Source organism: Coturnix japonica, chromosome 2 (assembly GCF_054131305.1).
Source record: "Coturnix japonica strain WE chromosome 2, WE-NBRP24, whole genome shotgun sequence".
NCBI lineage: Eukaryota > Metazoa > Chordata > Aves > Galliformes > Phasianidae > Coturnix > Coturnix japonica.
Window position 1 is genome coordinate 38433097 of NC_140664.1, and position 18433 is coordinate 38451529.

Consider the following 18433-nt stretch of genomic DNA (forward strand, 5'->3'; position numbering starts at 1 on the left):
ATGAAGCTGAAGCAAAAGAAAGAGGGTCAGATTTGTCTATATGAGGCTGTTGAGTCACATCCTGAACCACTGATTGAGCACCTGGTGAAAGAACTTGGTCAGTTTTGGGAGCAAGTGAAGGCAATTATCTTGTGTAATCTAGAGGGACAGAGACACGTTGCGCCTCTCTTAGACCTCATTTCAGGGCTGACTGAAATGGTATTTTCCCTGCAAACCTAGACCTTCAGAGATGGGTGAGCACTTTGTAACGCCATTCCGTTCATGCTAGCCCCTTTTCTACTGCACTCCTGTATTGCTCTTCCACTGTGTTTACCTTTCTGATTGTAACAATGACTAAGAGAAAATAACATGAGTTGAAAACAGGAGTAACTTTTGTTGGATGTGGAAGCCAGCTTTGCTTTTATTGAAGAGGATACTGGGGATCTGAGGCTGAAAACAAGTCCCAGGAGGGAAAGAAAACCTCAGATAGGGACCATCAGTGTACATTAACAATGGTGAAATGCAAAATAGGAAATGAATGGACTAGAGTTCCTGAAACTACTTATGTATCGAGGAACAAGAGTCTTGTTTGAAAAGGGGAAATTAGGATTTAGGGGCAAGAAGACAGAGATGGAGAGTAGAAGGTGAAACTGGAAAAGCAAGGAGGATGGGATGAGTCAGGCATTTGGAAGGCACAGTATGGAACAAATCTGAAGAGGCAGAGTCCAGGATGTTATATGTTATCATATCATGGTGGGGGGGGGGAAGGGGAAACAACAGCAATGCCTGGGTCCCCAGATGGGGGCCTGCCTACAGACCTGATAATGCGAGCCAGGAATCCCCTGACTCACACTGCTTCCAGCACTGCTGTATGCAGTTGCTGATGGTCACTTCCAGCCCCACAGCCTCTACAGATTCAGCAGTGTTCCTATAACAGAACTTTGAATTTCTTCCCATTGTTTAAAAAAAAAAACAACAACTAGTTAAACAAACAGAGCCCATTGCATTATTATAGTTGCAGAACTCAAGCACTTAGTTAATGCTAGCTTAAGGTTGCTGGAATCTCACCATCTGAAAAACAGTGATAAAATTCCCATCCAGCAAGAGTATTGTAAGGATTAATTGGGTCTATGTTGAAAATTGTTCCACAGTTTTATCATTCGTTTCTGTTTGTTTCATTTTTGAATCAAAAATCACATAAATAAATTGGTGTGGCTTGGATGGGAAAAATATATGAAACATTATCTAATTTCTTCTAAAGCCACGCTACAAGCTATTGAGGCTAAAAATTATTTTAAAGAACATGAAAGTGTTTTATTTTTTTCAAGTGTGAATGTGTTCTTTCCTGTGCTGAAGAAACGGAGGTCTGGCTTTCCTATCTGTTTGAAGACTAATCTACATTTGAGGTTTTCTAGCCTCAAAGTCATCTTGTGAGAACAGTATTTATTGACAGGAACAAAAACTAATCCACGTTAAGCAGTTTAATATATTCAGAAATGAAATGTGCAACATGAGGCAAAAATGTGTTTCTTTGTTTCTTTGTTTTTTTTTCTAATTGAATGGGGAAAAATCACCTTGACATAGGGGCAGTGAAAAGCTGGTATTTGCAGAGCTGTTAATTTGTTGATCTGGTAGAAAGTGCCTTTCATGAAAGCAGCAAGTTAAATGCATGTCACTATCTTTGTCATTTTTGGAGCATTACAATTTATATTATGTTGATGAAGTTTTGCTAGCTTTTTGGTCAGCTGGCATTGTTTGTGTGCTTTTTGTGCTTAGTGATAACAGTGAAGCAAAAGCCAAGGCAGTAGCTATGTTTTGTCTTAAAGGGAGTACACAGAATTTCTGACGTGTGTGTATGTGTATACATGGGATCAAAACTCGGAGCAGAATCAATTTACCAAAGCTTCTTATTTTAATAAGCTGTTTCTTTTGTTGTTATGGTGGTGGTAAAGGAGATAGGGAACAAAAAGGAATCTTGGTAATGTAGGAGTTATTTTCAGAAAATACAGACTCCTTAAAAAGAGATGTCTTTATTGTATCTCCTCTGGCATCGGTGTTGGACATGGGGATGCTGCCAGTAGGATTACTTGTAGCACAGCTGTGACATTCTGTACTAACATCTGTGCTGCTGATGTATTACCCTTTAAACTATTCCATAGATGCTCAAAGTCTCAGTCAGAGCAGGGTTTCCTCGCTATACAGGATATGCAATTGTTCATGAAATCTTTTCTGATTATGTACTGTTTTTAAAAGGTTATTTAATTGCTTACATGAGAAATAAATAAAAGTAATACCTGGTCTCCTGATACAGACCTGGGCATAAATATGAGACATTGTATGTCTTTCTGATATACATCATTTTGAGGGTCACAAATTTATGCTTCTGGTCTATAAAGTGAACAGATAATATGTATGTAAGAGGTATTTCTACATTTCACAGAATCACACAGAATCACAGAATTACCCGGGTTGGAAGGGACCTCAAGGATCATGTAGTTCCAACCCCCCTGCCTGGCAGGGCCACCAAACATACACCTTTACTAGATCAGGTTGCCCAGGGCCCCGTCCAACCTGGCCTTGAACACCTCCAAGGACGGGGCATCCACAACCTCCCTGGGCAGCCTGTTCCAGGACCTAACCACTCTTCTAGTAAAGAACTTTCCCGTTTCCAGATCAAGACCCAAATCACCTTTCCTCCCAGATAAAGTCAGTAAGGAAATATTGACTGCTGAGCCTGCACAGAAAACACTTGTCCAAAATCCTACCCTGCATCTACACCTAGACATCTTGAGGTGCTGAACTAAGCGCTTAAGCCTAAAGTTGAGGACTGAAATGAATGGCACCTTAGCCACTATTTGGGAATTGGTGATAGTTCTGATTTTAAAAATGTGTACTATATTTAGAAGAAATTGCCTATAAGTACCTAATATGCATAACCAAGAGTCCTGTGCCCAGCATCCTACTCAGCCTATCTCATAGCAGCCAGGGGTGTCTTCCCTGCCAAAATGTGGTTACCTCCTGAGTTCCCAGCACAGGGCACACCATTTGTTCCACATGGCCATAACTAGTTTGATACAAAGCCTTTAGATCCCAGTGTCAGAGCAGCTGATGAGATTTGTGACAGGGGGATGGTGAGTCAGGAGTATGTGCTGGAAGAGTTCCTGAGTCATGCTCCCTGACTGTTTGCTGTTCTATGAATTGTACATTTATTTCCACCCAGTGAATGGCACAACTTCAGCTATGACTCCTCCCACAGCTTTGCTTTTAGCCTGGTTGCTAAGTGATGGCAGCTTTTTGAGTTCAGGTACCCTCCCCACCACAGCTATCAAAGAGCTCACATCCCAGATTTTATGCCTCTTCACTGTGCATCGCAACAAGAAGGCAGAGCTCTGGTCTCTTTCAGCCATGTGCTCTAACACACAGGCTAGCATACATCAGTGTACAGCAATGTGCAGCCCTGTGGCCAGGCTCTGTTGTGCTCTTCCTTGAGCTCAGTGCATCAGCTCTGCAAAACGCTCACTGCTGTATGTTCAGTTCACAGTGATCAAGGGGGGCTCAGGCATGAATGTGTATTCAGGGACAGCAAATGTGTGGTACTCAGATAGTCAGGATAAGAAGATGCTCTTCTCATCTGTGGGATAGCACTTCTTGGCTGTATAGGAATTATTCTGGAGCCATCAATGCATTTGCTGGTAAAGATGTGCCAGTTGTGCCTATACATTTAGTTATTTTGGTAGCTTGCATGAGTTAGTACCCTTCCCTCGGCACCCTTGGTCGTGACCTGGTTATTGGTAAATTTGCTGAGGATCCCTTGCAAATTTTTGTGAGCATAAACTGAGGCCTTGAAGAAGTTTATACCAGAAAGGATCCACATAGTTTTAGAAATAAGGATCTCAGCCTTGACACTGTTAAGGAACTGGATGATTTAAGCTTTGTTACTAAGATAGAATTTTCCAGTATAACTTATGGATATTTTCTTGTAGAAATTAATGCATTATATCTTATGACATATCAGTTTTCTTTGAAGTTAAAAGGTAAATGATATTAAGGCTGAATTCTTGGCCAAAACAAAACAAAAATGTAATTTTTGCTCGAGTCTATCATTGTTTAAGAAAATGTATAAAAGACCAATTTAGTCTACTCTAAAAAAATGCAGAGTTTAGCTTCAGCTCATATTAGTGCCCAAGAGGTCTCATTCTGATTGTTTATGGAGTTAATTATGTGATGATTCAACATTCTGTATTAAATATTAAAAATTCTGTTAATAATATATGTTCCATCTTGTGAGTCATCTCAATTATAGCCAAATCTCTTTAGCCAATAAATAACTAAAAGACAGGGATATCTTCATCTCGTAAAAGTGGGTGGTGGGACTGATTAAAGCAAACAGGAAATCTACTTCACAACCATTTTTTCTTTGACAGAGCCTGGATGCTGTCTGAACTATTTGGTTCTTCTATGCTGGTATATACATTGATATTTCTTTAAAAATATTTAAAAGTTTGTAATATTTTTTTAGTAATCTCAGTAAGTTCAGTATATTTTACAACCAAACCTGTGTTTGGTTGTTTATTTTTTTAAATACTGGTAGCTCCTTGGATCTACTTTATTTGAACTCACTGAAATACATTTTTATCAGATACTGATGGTTTTCCTTGTGCAACTAGTAAAAGAAGGACAACCTTGATGTCTTTTTTTCCCTCTTTTTCACCTGTGTCCTTGCTAAAGTGGCCACTGTGAGTCTGAGTGGAGGTGTGGAGCTCTCAGCAGTCCTTACAGCATCTGATGGAGAAAAGCAGACTTCTGAAATGTAATCTTCTCAAGGGGAAAGCTGTGGGACAGTTGTGCTAAATCTTGTTCCATATCATGCAAGCATCATAGTAGTAAACTGAGAGTGTTAGGGAAATGCATGGTGTGCAGTTGCTGCTCATACGCAAGACTGTAAATGCTTTCAGACCATGTCTGTGGAATCATCTTTCCCCCTTGGTCCTTGTAGGAATGGTCGTTATCTGAGCCATCTGCAAATACAGAAAATGTTACTATATTTGGTTTCTCCACTCCTTTTGTCACTTCCGAGAATGATACTTCAAGATAAGTAGTTGGAGCATTTTTCATTGATTTCTTTTATTGAGAAGGAGATGGTTCTCCAACTCAGACTAGTGACTCCTGTAGTCAGAAAGTAATGGCTTCTTTCTCATTTCCCATACTATTTTTAGACAGAGGTGGTTTTTTTTTTCAGGAGACAGTGAGATCTTCAGGATGAGAGGGTGCCTCTTCCCTTTTAAGAAACTGTATGTTTGGCTATTGGAGCACAAATAAATACTCTTGGATCTATGGGAAAGCTGCATTTTTATTTATTTGCTTCTGTTCAGCTGCTGTTCTGCTTATCAGAGACATGTCTGTGCATGTTTGACATAAATAAAATTTTTGTGAAAGCAAATAATTGGGAAGTTCTAATAATGGAAAAGACCACTCTTATGCATGGTAAAATGGAAAAAATAATTCAAAACCTTTCTTTGTTTTTGCAGGATGAAGCTACACCAGCTGACAAACAGTACAAACAGGAGCCAGCCCAGGTCACTTACTCAACATCAGCTGTTTCCAGCACACAGGAGGTGTTGTACATCAATGGAAACGGGACCTACAGTTACCATAGTTACAGAGGGCTCGGAGGTGGGCTGCTAAATCTCAATGATGCTTCTAGCAGTGGTGAGTTTCTTTACAAAATATGTCTGTGTGTGTATGTGCTCATGTGTATGTTTCCCCTGTTGTACAGAAAGCTAGTCCAAGGGATTCAGTATCCATGGGGTATAAGTGGATAATGAAGAGGAATGCAATCCTGCAAATGACTACTGCTAAGCAAAATCCTTGTTTTCTGGATGTTACAAGTCCCTTTCAGTTTCAAGGGACTAATCGACAACAGTGTTAGACTGAACCCAAGCTATGTGGCTGAGCTTGGTTTGAAAGCATGAAGCTCCATATTGTTATTTTTTTTTTATGAAGAAAATGAATAAGCCTGGATTTCTCATGTGGTTTCTCTGGCTAATTTAATTTACTGCAGGTAAGAATCTGGAAAGACAAGTGTTAAGTGAAAAATCCTCAGCAGTTGAGGAGTTTTTGGCTTCAGGTACATGGACTGACTTTGTGGAGACAGGAAGTGTTCAGCTACAGCCTCCATTTTCATCATGCTAAGCAGTTTTCAAAATGTTATCAAGGCTGCAGCCTGCAGTGTATGCAGTGCATGGTGTACTGGTGACCTTCAGTCACATCTACTTCATCTCCCTTCTGCGAATAATTTGTGCTATACATTTAAAAGGCTTTAAAAATATAGTATTTTACAATGGTTTCCATATGAATGAAGAACACATATGAGGTCTCTAATATGCTCTCTGATCAAACATTTTTAGAGGAGTAAGACTGGAAATCTGTTTTCCTGGGAAAACGTACAATAACTTTAAATTTAATCTTTTACGTTATGGTCAGAGAATGTTCAAATAAGTTCCCACTGAAAACAGTTGCACTTGGTCTTTCCCATGCATCTTCTTTCCTTGTTCTATGTAATCCTAAACTGTGATGGAATCACAACTGTGTTGTATCCTTGTTCTTGCATTCAAACCTCTTGTAACTGGACACATTTCCACAACTTTTTACAGTGAACTGTAAAATTTAGGCAAGAGTATTTTGTCACTTCACTATTTGCTTGATTTAAAAATAAATAAATAAATACATAAATACAGGTACCAAATTGGCATCAGAAATCGGTCTTGCTTCCAGATTAAAAGCATCATTTTCTTTCTTTATCTTAGAGGAGTCTAGTGCTTTGTTGCAACTAAAGCTGAAGATGGGTTTTGTAGGAAAAAATGTATCATAGATCTATCAGATGCTGCACAGCTAATGTTGCCACTTAACTGTGGGGAGTTCACTGTGTTTCACTGTGTTTTACTGTGTAGCAAAACCACAGAAAAGGGATCAGTGGATGCTTACGGTTTGCATAGTGATGTATGTCCAAATATTTGTTCTTTCTCTCCTTTTCCTACTTGCCCTGGCAAATTTTGTCTGAATGTTTTCTTTTTACTTTGGAAGACAAGTAAACAACTGCACCTCTTCCAGTTGGCTCTGCACAGTTGAAACAAGAACAAAGTTGTTCGTCTTCTCTGCAGGGATCTCATGGGATCCAGAACTGCACAAACCTACAGTCTGGTGACTGCTCTTGGAAACCAGTTGTTGATGCTAACAATCTAGCTGGCTGCAGGTCTGTGTCCCACCTGCCATTTCAAGAAGCTCATTAAGAAAGTTGTGGAGTGGGAATGCCATCAATTTCTTAGTTTCATCGGCACAGAAGCGATCAGTAGTCAAACTGATTATCTCTGGACTACTGAGTGCAAAGTCTCTAGCTCCGTTAGCTAGTATATCTGTAGGGCAAACTAGGGGATTTGGAGGCCATTTATTTGGGATTTGACCATCACCTCTTACATGTTCACGGATATTTGGTTTTTCATTATTGGGTGGGGTTGTAGTTGAGAGTAGGAACAAATTCGCTTCTAAAAGACTTCACACTGTGGTTGTTTTCAATCATTATTACATTTCAGGGAATCTTTTTATTTCTCTCTCTGGAGAATGAGAGACACTGTTGCAAATTGTTTTATGGACCTAAGTGATTTTTAAGATCATGTTTCCTCTTCAGTTCAGAAACCTATCAAATGCTCTCATCACGTTTACAAGTGTTCTCCTAGTGTAAAAACAAATACACACTGTTTTTGTGTATCTTCTAAAACAAGGAAAAAAGAAAGAAGTTGGAAAAGCTAGGTAAAATTCATAGCTTGAATGTCCATTTCTGGGTATTTTTGCTCAGTTAACTCATTTAATTTGGTTATTTCCTCCCCTGTACAGTTCATTCCTATGCTGATACCGTCTTATGGACTTTGATGTCTGCTCACCTAACTGTCTGGTGGCTTTGGCTCAGGGAACTCTCCGTGTCTGCTGTTGCAGTGCTTCCCTCCTCAGTCTGTCTGTCCACATGGCTAATTACAGATCCATAATTAGCTCCTTACACAACTGTATGGAGTGAGCCTTCATGTAACTGCTAAATATGAGCAAGCAGAACACAACAGCTTGTACAATGACCCTTCCTTTATTGTAGGCATGAAAAAAGCACAGCAGGAAAAGGCCTGGTCTAAAAGTATTAAGTCTTTTTTTCCCTCCTGCTTTTAAGCCATCTAGGCAAACCATCTCAGCTTGAAAGCTTTGCCTGAACAGCAAGAAGTCCATAGGTTGTCAGAGCCTCTTTCAGCCTGTACACAGGCTGGAAAGAAACTGTTGAGTCTTGTAGATGTTCAAAGAGAACTACTTGTTGAGAAGCATGGCTTTCCATGGTTCTTGTTATTAAGTTTGATGAAGTTTCTGCTACAGAGCTGAAAAGTTCCAGGATGATGCAAGTGTGAATGAAATTGGCTTGCCAAGCTCCCAGCCAGCCACAAGTGCTTCATCTGGCACAGCTCCACCAAACCTGGAGACATAGCTTGAGGGCAGGAAACAAACTACTCCATTGGGAGCAAAATGTTTAATTGCCACTATCATTTGTCAGAGACCCCACAGAATTGGGAATGTCCCAGATGTCTCTGTCTGATGGATTACAGTTCATCCTCTCCTCGTGTCTGCCAGCTGTCAGGACTGGTTTTTCATAGTTTGAGCCTGGATCTCCACAGCCCTAAGGCCCATTTTCCCTTGGACAGTGAGCAGTATGTTCTACTACCACTGCTGGGCTTCCTTGAGGTGCTCCAGGAACAGCTTCTCTGTTGTCAGGTTTTCTAGGCAGAAATGTCAACCATTTCCAACTGTGTCTGTATTAAAAAAAAAAAAAAAAAAAAAAAGTACATTTCAGTCTGGATGATAGATTTGATAGATTGGCTATTCAAGATATTCCTTTTTATTATGATATGACAAAGCAGTCCTTCTATCTCTGTTTCTCTACACAGATCTGCAGCCAACTTCCACTACAGCCACAACTCAGCACTGCATCCCAGGCTCCACAAACGTCCAGTCTCCTTCCAACTCAGGTAAGTCTTCCTAGCAAATTCTAATAAATTTGCACCCTGACCAGATCGTGAATCTGGATGAGAGTCTTTTGCAGTCCCCTTTCCCACAGGCAGGCCTTCACACACTAGCCAAAATTCCCATTGCCCTGCAAGTACCCCAGTCATACTGCTCATCACCCCCTGCTGCCCCATGATGCCTCTGCTCTATAGGCCATTCTCAGCTTTAGCCACATGCAAATCAGCCTTCCTGGTCCTTCAAGCTCCTGAAAAGTCTCCTATGTCATCCAATCAGCCCAGGCTGCAGGATTTCTGTAGTAGTTTTGTAAAATGAGTAGCCACCAATCTATCCCATGTTCAGTCCAAGTTAACTTCTGTTGATATTCATTACTGATAAACAGGGAAATCTGATCTAGTGGCTGGCAGCCCTGCCTGTGGCAGGAGGGCTGTGATCTTTGTGGTCCCTTCCAAAGCAAGCAATTCTATGATTCTATGAAAATTACTGTATGTCTTTTCCATTCTTTCTTTTACGCAATCTTATTTTCCTTGTGTATAAACTTTGCCAAGCTTTAACTATTTGAATTGAAATTTTCCATCCAGAGGTCAGTTGTGGGCTGAATATTTCTGAAGCTGTTTCATCAAAAGTAATCTAGCCACAGGTTATTGGGAAGGCTTGACATTTTTGTGCTTATGAGGAGCCCCAGCACCTTTATGAAATGGCCCACAAACAACACTTGGCAGAGGGAGTTGTCATGGAACTGAGGATTTTCTCTGTTCTGAGAAAATGTGCTCAGATTTGTTGAAGCTGTAAAGATTATCTTGTGTAAAATGTTGACATTTGAACGTTCAGTAGATGTTTCCTGGTAATAAAGAAGAAATAAGTAATTAAAAATGAAGTCCAACTGAGAATATCAAGAGTCCAGCAAGTTCTTAAAGTGATGACTGGGTAACCCACAACGTGGCATGCCATGATGCAGGGAGTGAACAGGGTTCTCCCTGAAGTTGCCTACTCTAGCTCTTTTTTACATCTCTACTGCTGTACAGCTTTCTGTGGTCTCAGTGCTGGCTTTCTGAAACCAAAGTAGAGCTAGAAAGGAAATGCAAAGGAGCCTCTCTTGATCACAGAAATACAGAATAAGACTGACACAGTTAGGAATCTGGGAGGGTGTGCTTAGTTCCATTTCAAAAAGGCAAAATGCAGTGCTGGGAAAAATTGGCATATGTTGTGGCAGAAGTGGGAACTTCCCTTAAGAACAGTGAAATACTGTCTAAATTGTATATTAAGGTCATCCTTATATTTTTTCCCCTTCCTCTTCAAATGATCAGCCACATGGCATTTGCAAGTATTATCCTGCTCTCACCATAAGAACTGTGATGAAATGTCTGTGGATTAATCGGACAGTATCTTTTCTGCCTTTACACGAAGTCCAGGAGACAGTCATGCAGGCAAGACAAGTGTATGCTATGTATCTAATCTCATGTGATGGCTATGAAACATTACTGGAATGCCTCATATAATCCTGTCACTGAAAACCAGTGTGTTTGTTGATCATTGAAAAGATATTCAGTGGCTGTAGATATTTTTGTGTTTTGACATCTCTTTTCTCAGGCAACATTTTAAATTAGCTAAAAAATGTATTTCCTGGAGGGAAGGGTGTAGGAGGGAGAAATAAACTTGAAAGGCACAATACATTGGTCCCTGATTTCCGAATCTAAGATCTCCCGGCACTTATAACAAAAGTTTAAGGCACATCGGTTCTGTTTGGAGGTAGGAGGACAAGAAACATTGACAAATACATAATATCTCAGTGAAACAGTTCTGTGATACTAAATGCATCTAATCAGGAAAGTTACATGTTTTGATAGTCTTTTCTATTTAATTCTGTGGGAATAGGAGTGAATCAAGTACAATATTCACTTCTTCTGAAGCCATTTATGGAGGAAAAAGTGGGAGGAGCAGTATACGTGCAGTTGAAAAGACATGTGAAACTGCTGATGAAAGAGGTTCCATAGCTGCTAGTAAAAGTCTACAAGCTTAGATGCATAAAATTATACAACTTTTAAAAATGATTTTTTATTTTTAATTATTAGAGACACTGAGTCACTGACATATTTATTATTTATTTATTGATTTCACTTTATTGGTAATTATAAGACTTCTGTCTATCCAGCTACAGCATACAATTCTAAAGGGAGTTTTGCTAGGACATGTGATACTGTCTAGGTAATCAGAAATAGTACCTTTATGTCTGACTTGTATTTTGAAATTATATATATATATGTATATACACCACATATATGTATATACTAGCATTGCTAAGGAGTAGTGCACGAGGTAATAACCAGCTTCATTTCAGACCTGCAACTTAAGGAAAAACCATTTGCCCAGTGTATTTAATGGCAGATACTCCCAGCAGCCAACTTGATAAGTGGTTGTCTAACACATGAAGAGTGGATTTTCAGAGTTCTCCTATTTAGCCTGATGTGATTCCAACAGGAGACATTTCACTTCACAGGGGAAATTAGGTCTGTGTAACTAGGCTGAGGTGGTAAATGTACTATATTCCTGTGTTCAAGTGTCTCCACATAGCCTCTCTAAAGGGTGGAGGGACAGTATCTCAGGGTCTTCAGAAAGTATACTGCAGAGATTGTAAAGGAAAGGATCTGTCTTGTGAACATGTTTAACTCACTGCTTAAGAGAATATAGTGCCACTATAGGAACATGGGTGGTGACAGTAATGAGTTACACGCATGCACTAAGAAAAATAGATAAAGCTGAAAACTGGGTATTTACTTTTACAGTGTGTGTTTGATCTTTGCTTGCACACTGCCACAGACACTGTGGAACCTGTAAATAGTTACATATAGGATTTTTAATTTTCCTGAAATACTCCAGGATGGGAAATATTATGCTAAATCATGCTGTACTACCTTGGAGAATCTCAACACTGCAAAATTTGTTACAAAAAAAAATCAGATTAGGCTTTCCCTCTATTAAGGATACACTCCCACGTTCCTCTGAAGATTGGCAGGTTAATAAGGACTGTTAAGCATATGAAGGAAATATTTCTACTTAGGAGAAATAGTGCAAAGGCTACTTGACTTTCTCCGTATTTAGTTATCAGTAGTGATGGCTTCTGGAGATGGAGGGATATGAAATGTATAATGTAACCAGTTATTTTAGGAAGCATTAAGAACAGTTGTGATTTATTTGCCTGGGTAAAGGAATGTGGTGGAAATGTTTTAGGTTCCTGTTTTTCAGTAGCTAATTTGAACAAAATTACACAGGAAAATCAATACTAGAAGAGTAAGATGCATTAATTATCCTTATCCTAGAATCATAGAATGGCTTGTGTTGGAAAGGCACCTCAAGGATCATCATGTTCCAGCCCCCCTGTCACAGGCAAGGCCACCAACCTGGTACTAGACCAGGTTGCCCAGGGCCCCTTATGACCTCGCCTTGGACACTTCCAGGGATGGGATATCTACAGCCTCTCTGGGCAGCCTGTTTCAGAACCTCACCACTCTTTCTGTGAAGAACTTCCCCCTGACATGCAATATAAACCTTCCATTCTTGAACTTAAAACCATTCCCCTTTGTATCATTGTCTACCCTTGTAAAAAGTTGATTTCCTTCTTGAAGGACTAGTTGTGACTGACAGAACTACAGATAAGCTAAAGCATTTTTAGCATAATGCAGGCTGAATAATCTGTAACGTTGCCAGTAAGTGTCTATCATGGCTATTAAAAGCTGAATCCCATGTAGTACATCACGAGATGAGTGTCTGAGTGAGATATTGTCCCAGATAAAAAGCTTGGCCTGTCATGACAAGCTTTGCAGGTGAGGCATAGGGGTCACATTGCAAAATTAAAAGAACTGAAGTCCTTATCCTCACATCAGGTGTGGTTTTGTTTCCTTCTGTTTGGTTCTCTGACAGCATGTGTGGCTTCCCTTCCTGGAAGGCAAGAGTATATTCACTAACAGAAACCATAGCCCAGAACTCTTTTTTGTGTGTCTGGGTTTTTTGTTTTATTGCCTGGGATGCTTTTCTTTGAGGGGAAGGAGGACAGCAGTTACTTGTTGAGAACAAAGTGAAACTTGCCCTGTTAATGAAAAACCTATTTTCCTACTACTTATAAATAAAAAGAAAATAGTTTGAAGTAGCATGGTGAAATTAATTTCTTAATTCTTAGCTGCACTTGCATGAAACAATATTGGTGGTAGATAGATGGTTGGAAAGAATGTCTAAGATCTATTCTAACCTTAATGAGTCTATGATTCAAAGATACTTATTTTGGGGAATTAGGGAATTGTCTTCATAATTGTTAATTGGGATGTCTATGAACATGGGCCCAGGTCTGCATTTTGTGTACTCTAGATTTACTCTACGGATTTATGAGGCATTGCACTGATTTATGCATGCCCACCATCACATATTCTCCTGGTTTTCCTTTCAGTGTGGTGCTTTTACGATACGTCTTTAAACTTTGAAAGTAAAACATCACAAGTGTAAACAAGGATATTTCTATACAGTTTCAATTTATAAGTGTAATAGCATTCTGCTCAAACACTTAAAATCTAGATTACAAAGGAAAAAAGCCCTTCAGTTTCTTTTCAGGAAAAAAATGAGCTCTGCCACAGCAGCTCCGTTCTGCCCCATATTGTGTGTGTTTTAGGCTATGACATGAATGAAAATCCAGGCAAGAGCATGAAAGTTAAAGTAGGTTTACCTGGAGCATGATGCTCTCAGTGTGTCTGTGGTAGCTTTTCCAATGCTGCCTCAATAAATATACAAGTCTTTCTTTAATGGCTTATCACCACTGTTCATTCCAGCTGGCTTTGTGATTAGTATACCCTTCTCTGTGCTGGTTTAAGGTTTTACTTGGAAGTATCCTCTGTGCTTCTTCGCACTGTGATCATTTCCCTGTAGTGCATGTTCTCACTGAAACAAATTCGCTGAGGTCATTGTCCTTTTATTTATCCTTTGTGCTCTGGAAGTCATTTAAAGTCAATTCATTTATGCTAGTGTAGAACTGGATAATACAGTTGTAAGGCTAAGTAGTGTTCATGCCAGTTACATAGCAGGAACCAGGAAGATCTAAAAGGACCCTTTCGGTCTGAGTAGTTTCTTTTCATGGTCCCATTCTCCTTTCACTAGAGGGGAGGTTTTCATTAAGTTCCGGGAAAATGGAGACGTGGCAATTTCAGCATTCTCTGTGATCTCAGCTATGTTGTTGCATAAACATAAAAGAAAGAAAACAAGAATATTTTTGACCAGATTTTCAGCTTCTGGAATTCAGGGCAACTCTTGAGAGTAGTGCTTAGTCTAGGAAATGTATTTTTGATTCCTGTGATTCTGATGAGATTATTTAGGTACATCTCTGGAGTACAAATTGCTGTGTTTAGTAATCTAAAGTTGAATATGTTAGATTTTATAATGATTCCAATCTCTTTAGAGAGAAACATGTATCCAATAGGCCAGTGACAAGAAAGCCTTGTGCCTGACACAGTTTTTCCAGGTGAAACTAAACAGTCATGTTTATCTCATAGACAAGTAAGATGCGTTGCTGTGGATGACTTTATCTCAGTTCCCAGCAGATTAATATTGCGTTAGGCTGATCTTCTGCCTGATAAAATAGATTTTCTACACTGTCAGCCGAATGAATGCTATTTATCCACGTTTGCATATAATAAACTTCCTGATATTTACTTATGTAGGTATGGGAGGGATGGAACACTACCCTACAAGAACAGACTGAGAGAGCTGGAGCTATCCAGCCTGGAGAAAAGAAGGCTCTGGGATGACCTCATAACGGCCTTTCGGTACCTAAAGGGGGACTATAGGAAGGAAGGGGGACAAACTCTTTAGTAGGGTCTGTTGTGACAGGAGAAGAGGAAATGGTTTCCAATGAAAAGATGGGAGATTTAGACTGGATATAAGGAAGAAGCCTTTTACAGTAAGGAGGGTGAGGCACTGGAATAGGTTGCCCAGAGAGGTAGCGGATTCTGCATCCCTGGAGACTTCCAAGGTGAGGCTGGATCAGGCTCAGGGCAACCTGATGTAGCTGTAGGTGTCCCTGTTCACTGCAGGGGAGTTGGACTCAATGTCCTTTAAAGGTCCCTTTCAACTCAAAGGGTTCTCTGATGTGATTCTATGATAGATATCCTTATGTTTAAAAAAAGTCCAATTTTGACTGTATAAAACTCTAGGCAGAAAAAAAAACTATATTGGTGTTCTGTGATACAGACAGACACCTCATCAAAGTACCACATGCTTTAGCTGATAACTGTGGTCCAGGGAAGTTTGCCAGAAAGCTGGTCTTCATGCTCACAGGTGGCTTTGCTAACTGCAGTACTTTGCAGCCTACCCTTGGGAGTGCTGTCTTCTGCTGCAGTAAACGTGTTCTTGAGAGCATTCTATGATGAGAATGCATTGGTACAGTGGATAAACTGCCAGCAGAAATTGGTGCTTGCTACAGATTCTCTTGCCAGTGCTCAGACCTCACAGGGTCCCTGATGTATATTGCCAGCTGTATGCAGCCCACAAGAAACTTACAGTGTGTTCCTACCTATATGAGCCAGATCATCACCAACCTCAGATCACTCATGACTGGCTATTTAACACATGGCATCGAGGCTATTCAAATGAATGACCACTTATCTATGTCAGTAAGAGATTCACGATCTGGCCACATGCTAATTGAAGCAGCAGAAAATTATGAAAATAGATACCTAGAGGGTGTAAGCTCAGTACACTGCGATAATGAATGCAAGTGTGCAGATGGCCTGCCTGCCAGCAGTAGATCCCATCAGTGTCAGGTCAAGCAGCTTACACTGCTGGGATACCCCAGGGGCTAAGTTCCTGCTGGCAGAGGACTCATGTCATGTGAGCAGAATTTTAAGGACTCCTGTCACATATAAAAACAAATCACTATGGTTCCTGTCAAGGGAACAGTAACTGAACTGTTACTTGTATGTGCTGCTTCTCTTTGGCACTCAACTGAGAGTACAAATCCAGTTTTGCTGCTGTGGTTTTGTTGCTACAAACCTGTGGCTGTGAAACGTCTCTGGCAGTGGGATCTGAGCCTTCTCTTCTTTCCCTTTGTTTCCTGCAGGTCCAACAGATCTCAGTATGAAGAGGCAGTTAGCAAGCAGCTCGGGCTCCTCCAGCAGTACAAGCTCCAGACCCCAGCTGAGCCCCACCGAAATCAACGCTGTGAGGCAGCTGGTGGCAGGGTACCGGGAATCAGCCGCCTTTTTATTGCGTTCTGCAGATGAACTGGAAAACCTGATTTTGCAGCAGAACTGAGTCATGTGATCTACAACACCGGCCTGGTCTTATCTCAGAGTTTCCACTAATGACATTTTGATTTCCCAGAGCACACACTTCAGTTACCGCACAGTCTTTTAGGAGAGTTAATTACCGTAATGCCACACTGTTCTTGATCCATAAAGTGATGTGTTAAGGTGCTTCAAGTGAACTTCAACCTCTGGTATTTCTGAGGTACTTTACTGTGTCCAGCCTATTGCTTTTGTTTTAGTGTGTCAGCATAAATATCGAAACAGTGGCTAGAAATTAACTCGTTCTAACACGTGGAGGAAACAGAAGATGCTGTGATGTTTTTTGAAAACAAGGTTCAAGATCCAAGTGCAATATTAGTGGAATGTGATACTGACTCATTGGACTTAAAGCTGCAGTATATGGCAAACCGTTGCCAAATGTCCTGTTGCTACAGGGCACAATTGCAATTAAAAGGATCTTGTATTTTAAAAAAAAATATGTAATTTTTATATAAAAACAAAACAAAAGATTTTTTTGTTTTCATTCAAGATTTTTCATTTTTACTTTGGTAAACTTTTTCACTGGTCCTGAAAACGTTTTGAGGAGCTATTGTAAGTCCCCTTTCCTCTCTTGAACCCCTGAATGTGCCCTTCTCCCCAACTTCATATTCTTTCTACAGTGAGTAACTCTTGATGCTGGATAATTCTCCCCTGTGTACTGTAAATTGTCATCTACGGAATACCTTCCAAAGGAAGCATGAATTTCCTGCATTCATACCATTCTCAGCTCCATTCTGTAATATATTGCAGCTTTATTAGCAATTAATAAAAAGTTGAGGGTTTTTTAAAAAAATGACATATCATTGAGAAAACAAATTGAGAAGTTGATTTCTTACAGTGAGCTCATCTAACTCCATGATCACTGCTGTCCTAGACAAGTCCCTCTAGTTGTAATTGGATATAGGTGATGAATGTTAAGAGGTTGCAAGTGACAATCTGAAAATTTGCACTCTTGTGTGTATTTATTTTATTTTCCTTAATTTAAACAAAATTCTAATGGAGGAAGGTCACTGACACTTCTGGTATGATATGTATAATTCCCAGGCCTAGCTAAAAACTGTACAAAAATGTAAATGGATGCAGCTGCAACTATACTGAAACTCTTCTCTCTCCCCTACCCCCCCACCCCCAACTCTTCCCAACCCCTCTATTTCTTATTTTATAATATTGATTACACATTAATGGTGTTTTCTTTGTGCACTATGGCAGGTTTATTTTTAAGTATATAGAAACAGTAATTTAGTTTATGCTTACTGTACTATCTGTTCTGTTGTTTGGCTTTTGTTGAATAACAAGTTTCTTGTGCATTCCTAAATTTGCCTTATTTCATGTACAAAATTTTATGTAATTCCATTTTTTGACAATGAGTTTAAGGCATCGGTGATATTTTATATCTACTTGTTACATATAGTTTTCCAAGTAATGACTGTGATTGTGACCAAGTAATGTGCACTTTTTCTTGTAAGTGTGGACATTGCTATGCTTTTTTTTCCTCTAGTGTTTCTAGAATTACTGTTGCTTACAGTTATGTAAAAGAAAAAGAACTTTTGTGATACTGTTGGTGAATATTAATGTGAAAAAGCCTATGAAATATGAGTATTTTGAAGGTACATAAATACACAAACATCTCTAAGTTGTGAACTGATGTTCACATATTTAAATGGGAATTCAAAACCTGAGGGCTGGAATCATTTCCTCTGTTTTGTTTGGGTAAATAAACATATTTCTGTGTTTAAATACATGATTGTGAAACATTATAACGTTTAAATTGCAATAGCATTAAAGTTTAAGAATTGTTCTCTTTAGACAGGAAAAACATACTTCCAGTCCAATTCATGAAGACAGCCAAAGCTCATTTCTCAAAATAATTGGGTAAATCCAGTAGGCTTGTCTAGCTGGAACTTTCTTTTAATGAAGAATTTCCTCAATAAGTCTAGAAGCGCGTGGTCCATAAATCACAAGATCCAAGTCACTAACATCTTATAATATTAGATTGGCTGGAGGCAACACCATTTTGCTACTCCACATTTATTTGAGAAAACAAAAAAGCTATTGGATGCCTTTTTTAAAAGACACTTTTG

General features: G+C 39.5%; 1 protein-coding gene across 8 annotated transcripts in view; it reads left to right on the plus strand.

Annotated features, from left to right (window-relative positions):
* NOL4 (nucleolar protein 4) overlaps positions 1 to 18091 on the plus strand; it is a 180076-nt gene extending 161985 nt beyond the window's left edge. For all 8 annotated transcript variants that reach the window (XM_015855552.3, XM_032442699.2, XM_015855553.3 and 5 more), the window contains 3 exons: positions 5508 to 5688; positions 8955 to 9035; positions 16127 to 18091. In XM_015855552.3, the coding sequence (XP_015711038.2) occupies positions 5508 to 5688; positions 8955 to 9035; positions 16127 to 16320 (456 nt within the window). In that variant the 3' untranslated portion in view covers positions 16321 to 18091. The remainder of the gene's footprint in view (positions 1 to 5507; positions 5689 to 8954; positions 9036 to 16126) is intronic.
* Positions 18092 to 18433: the final 342 nt, after the last annotated feature.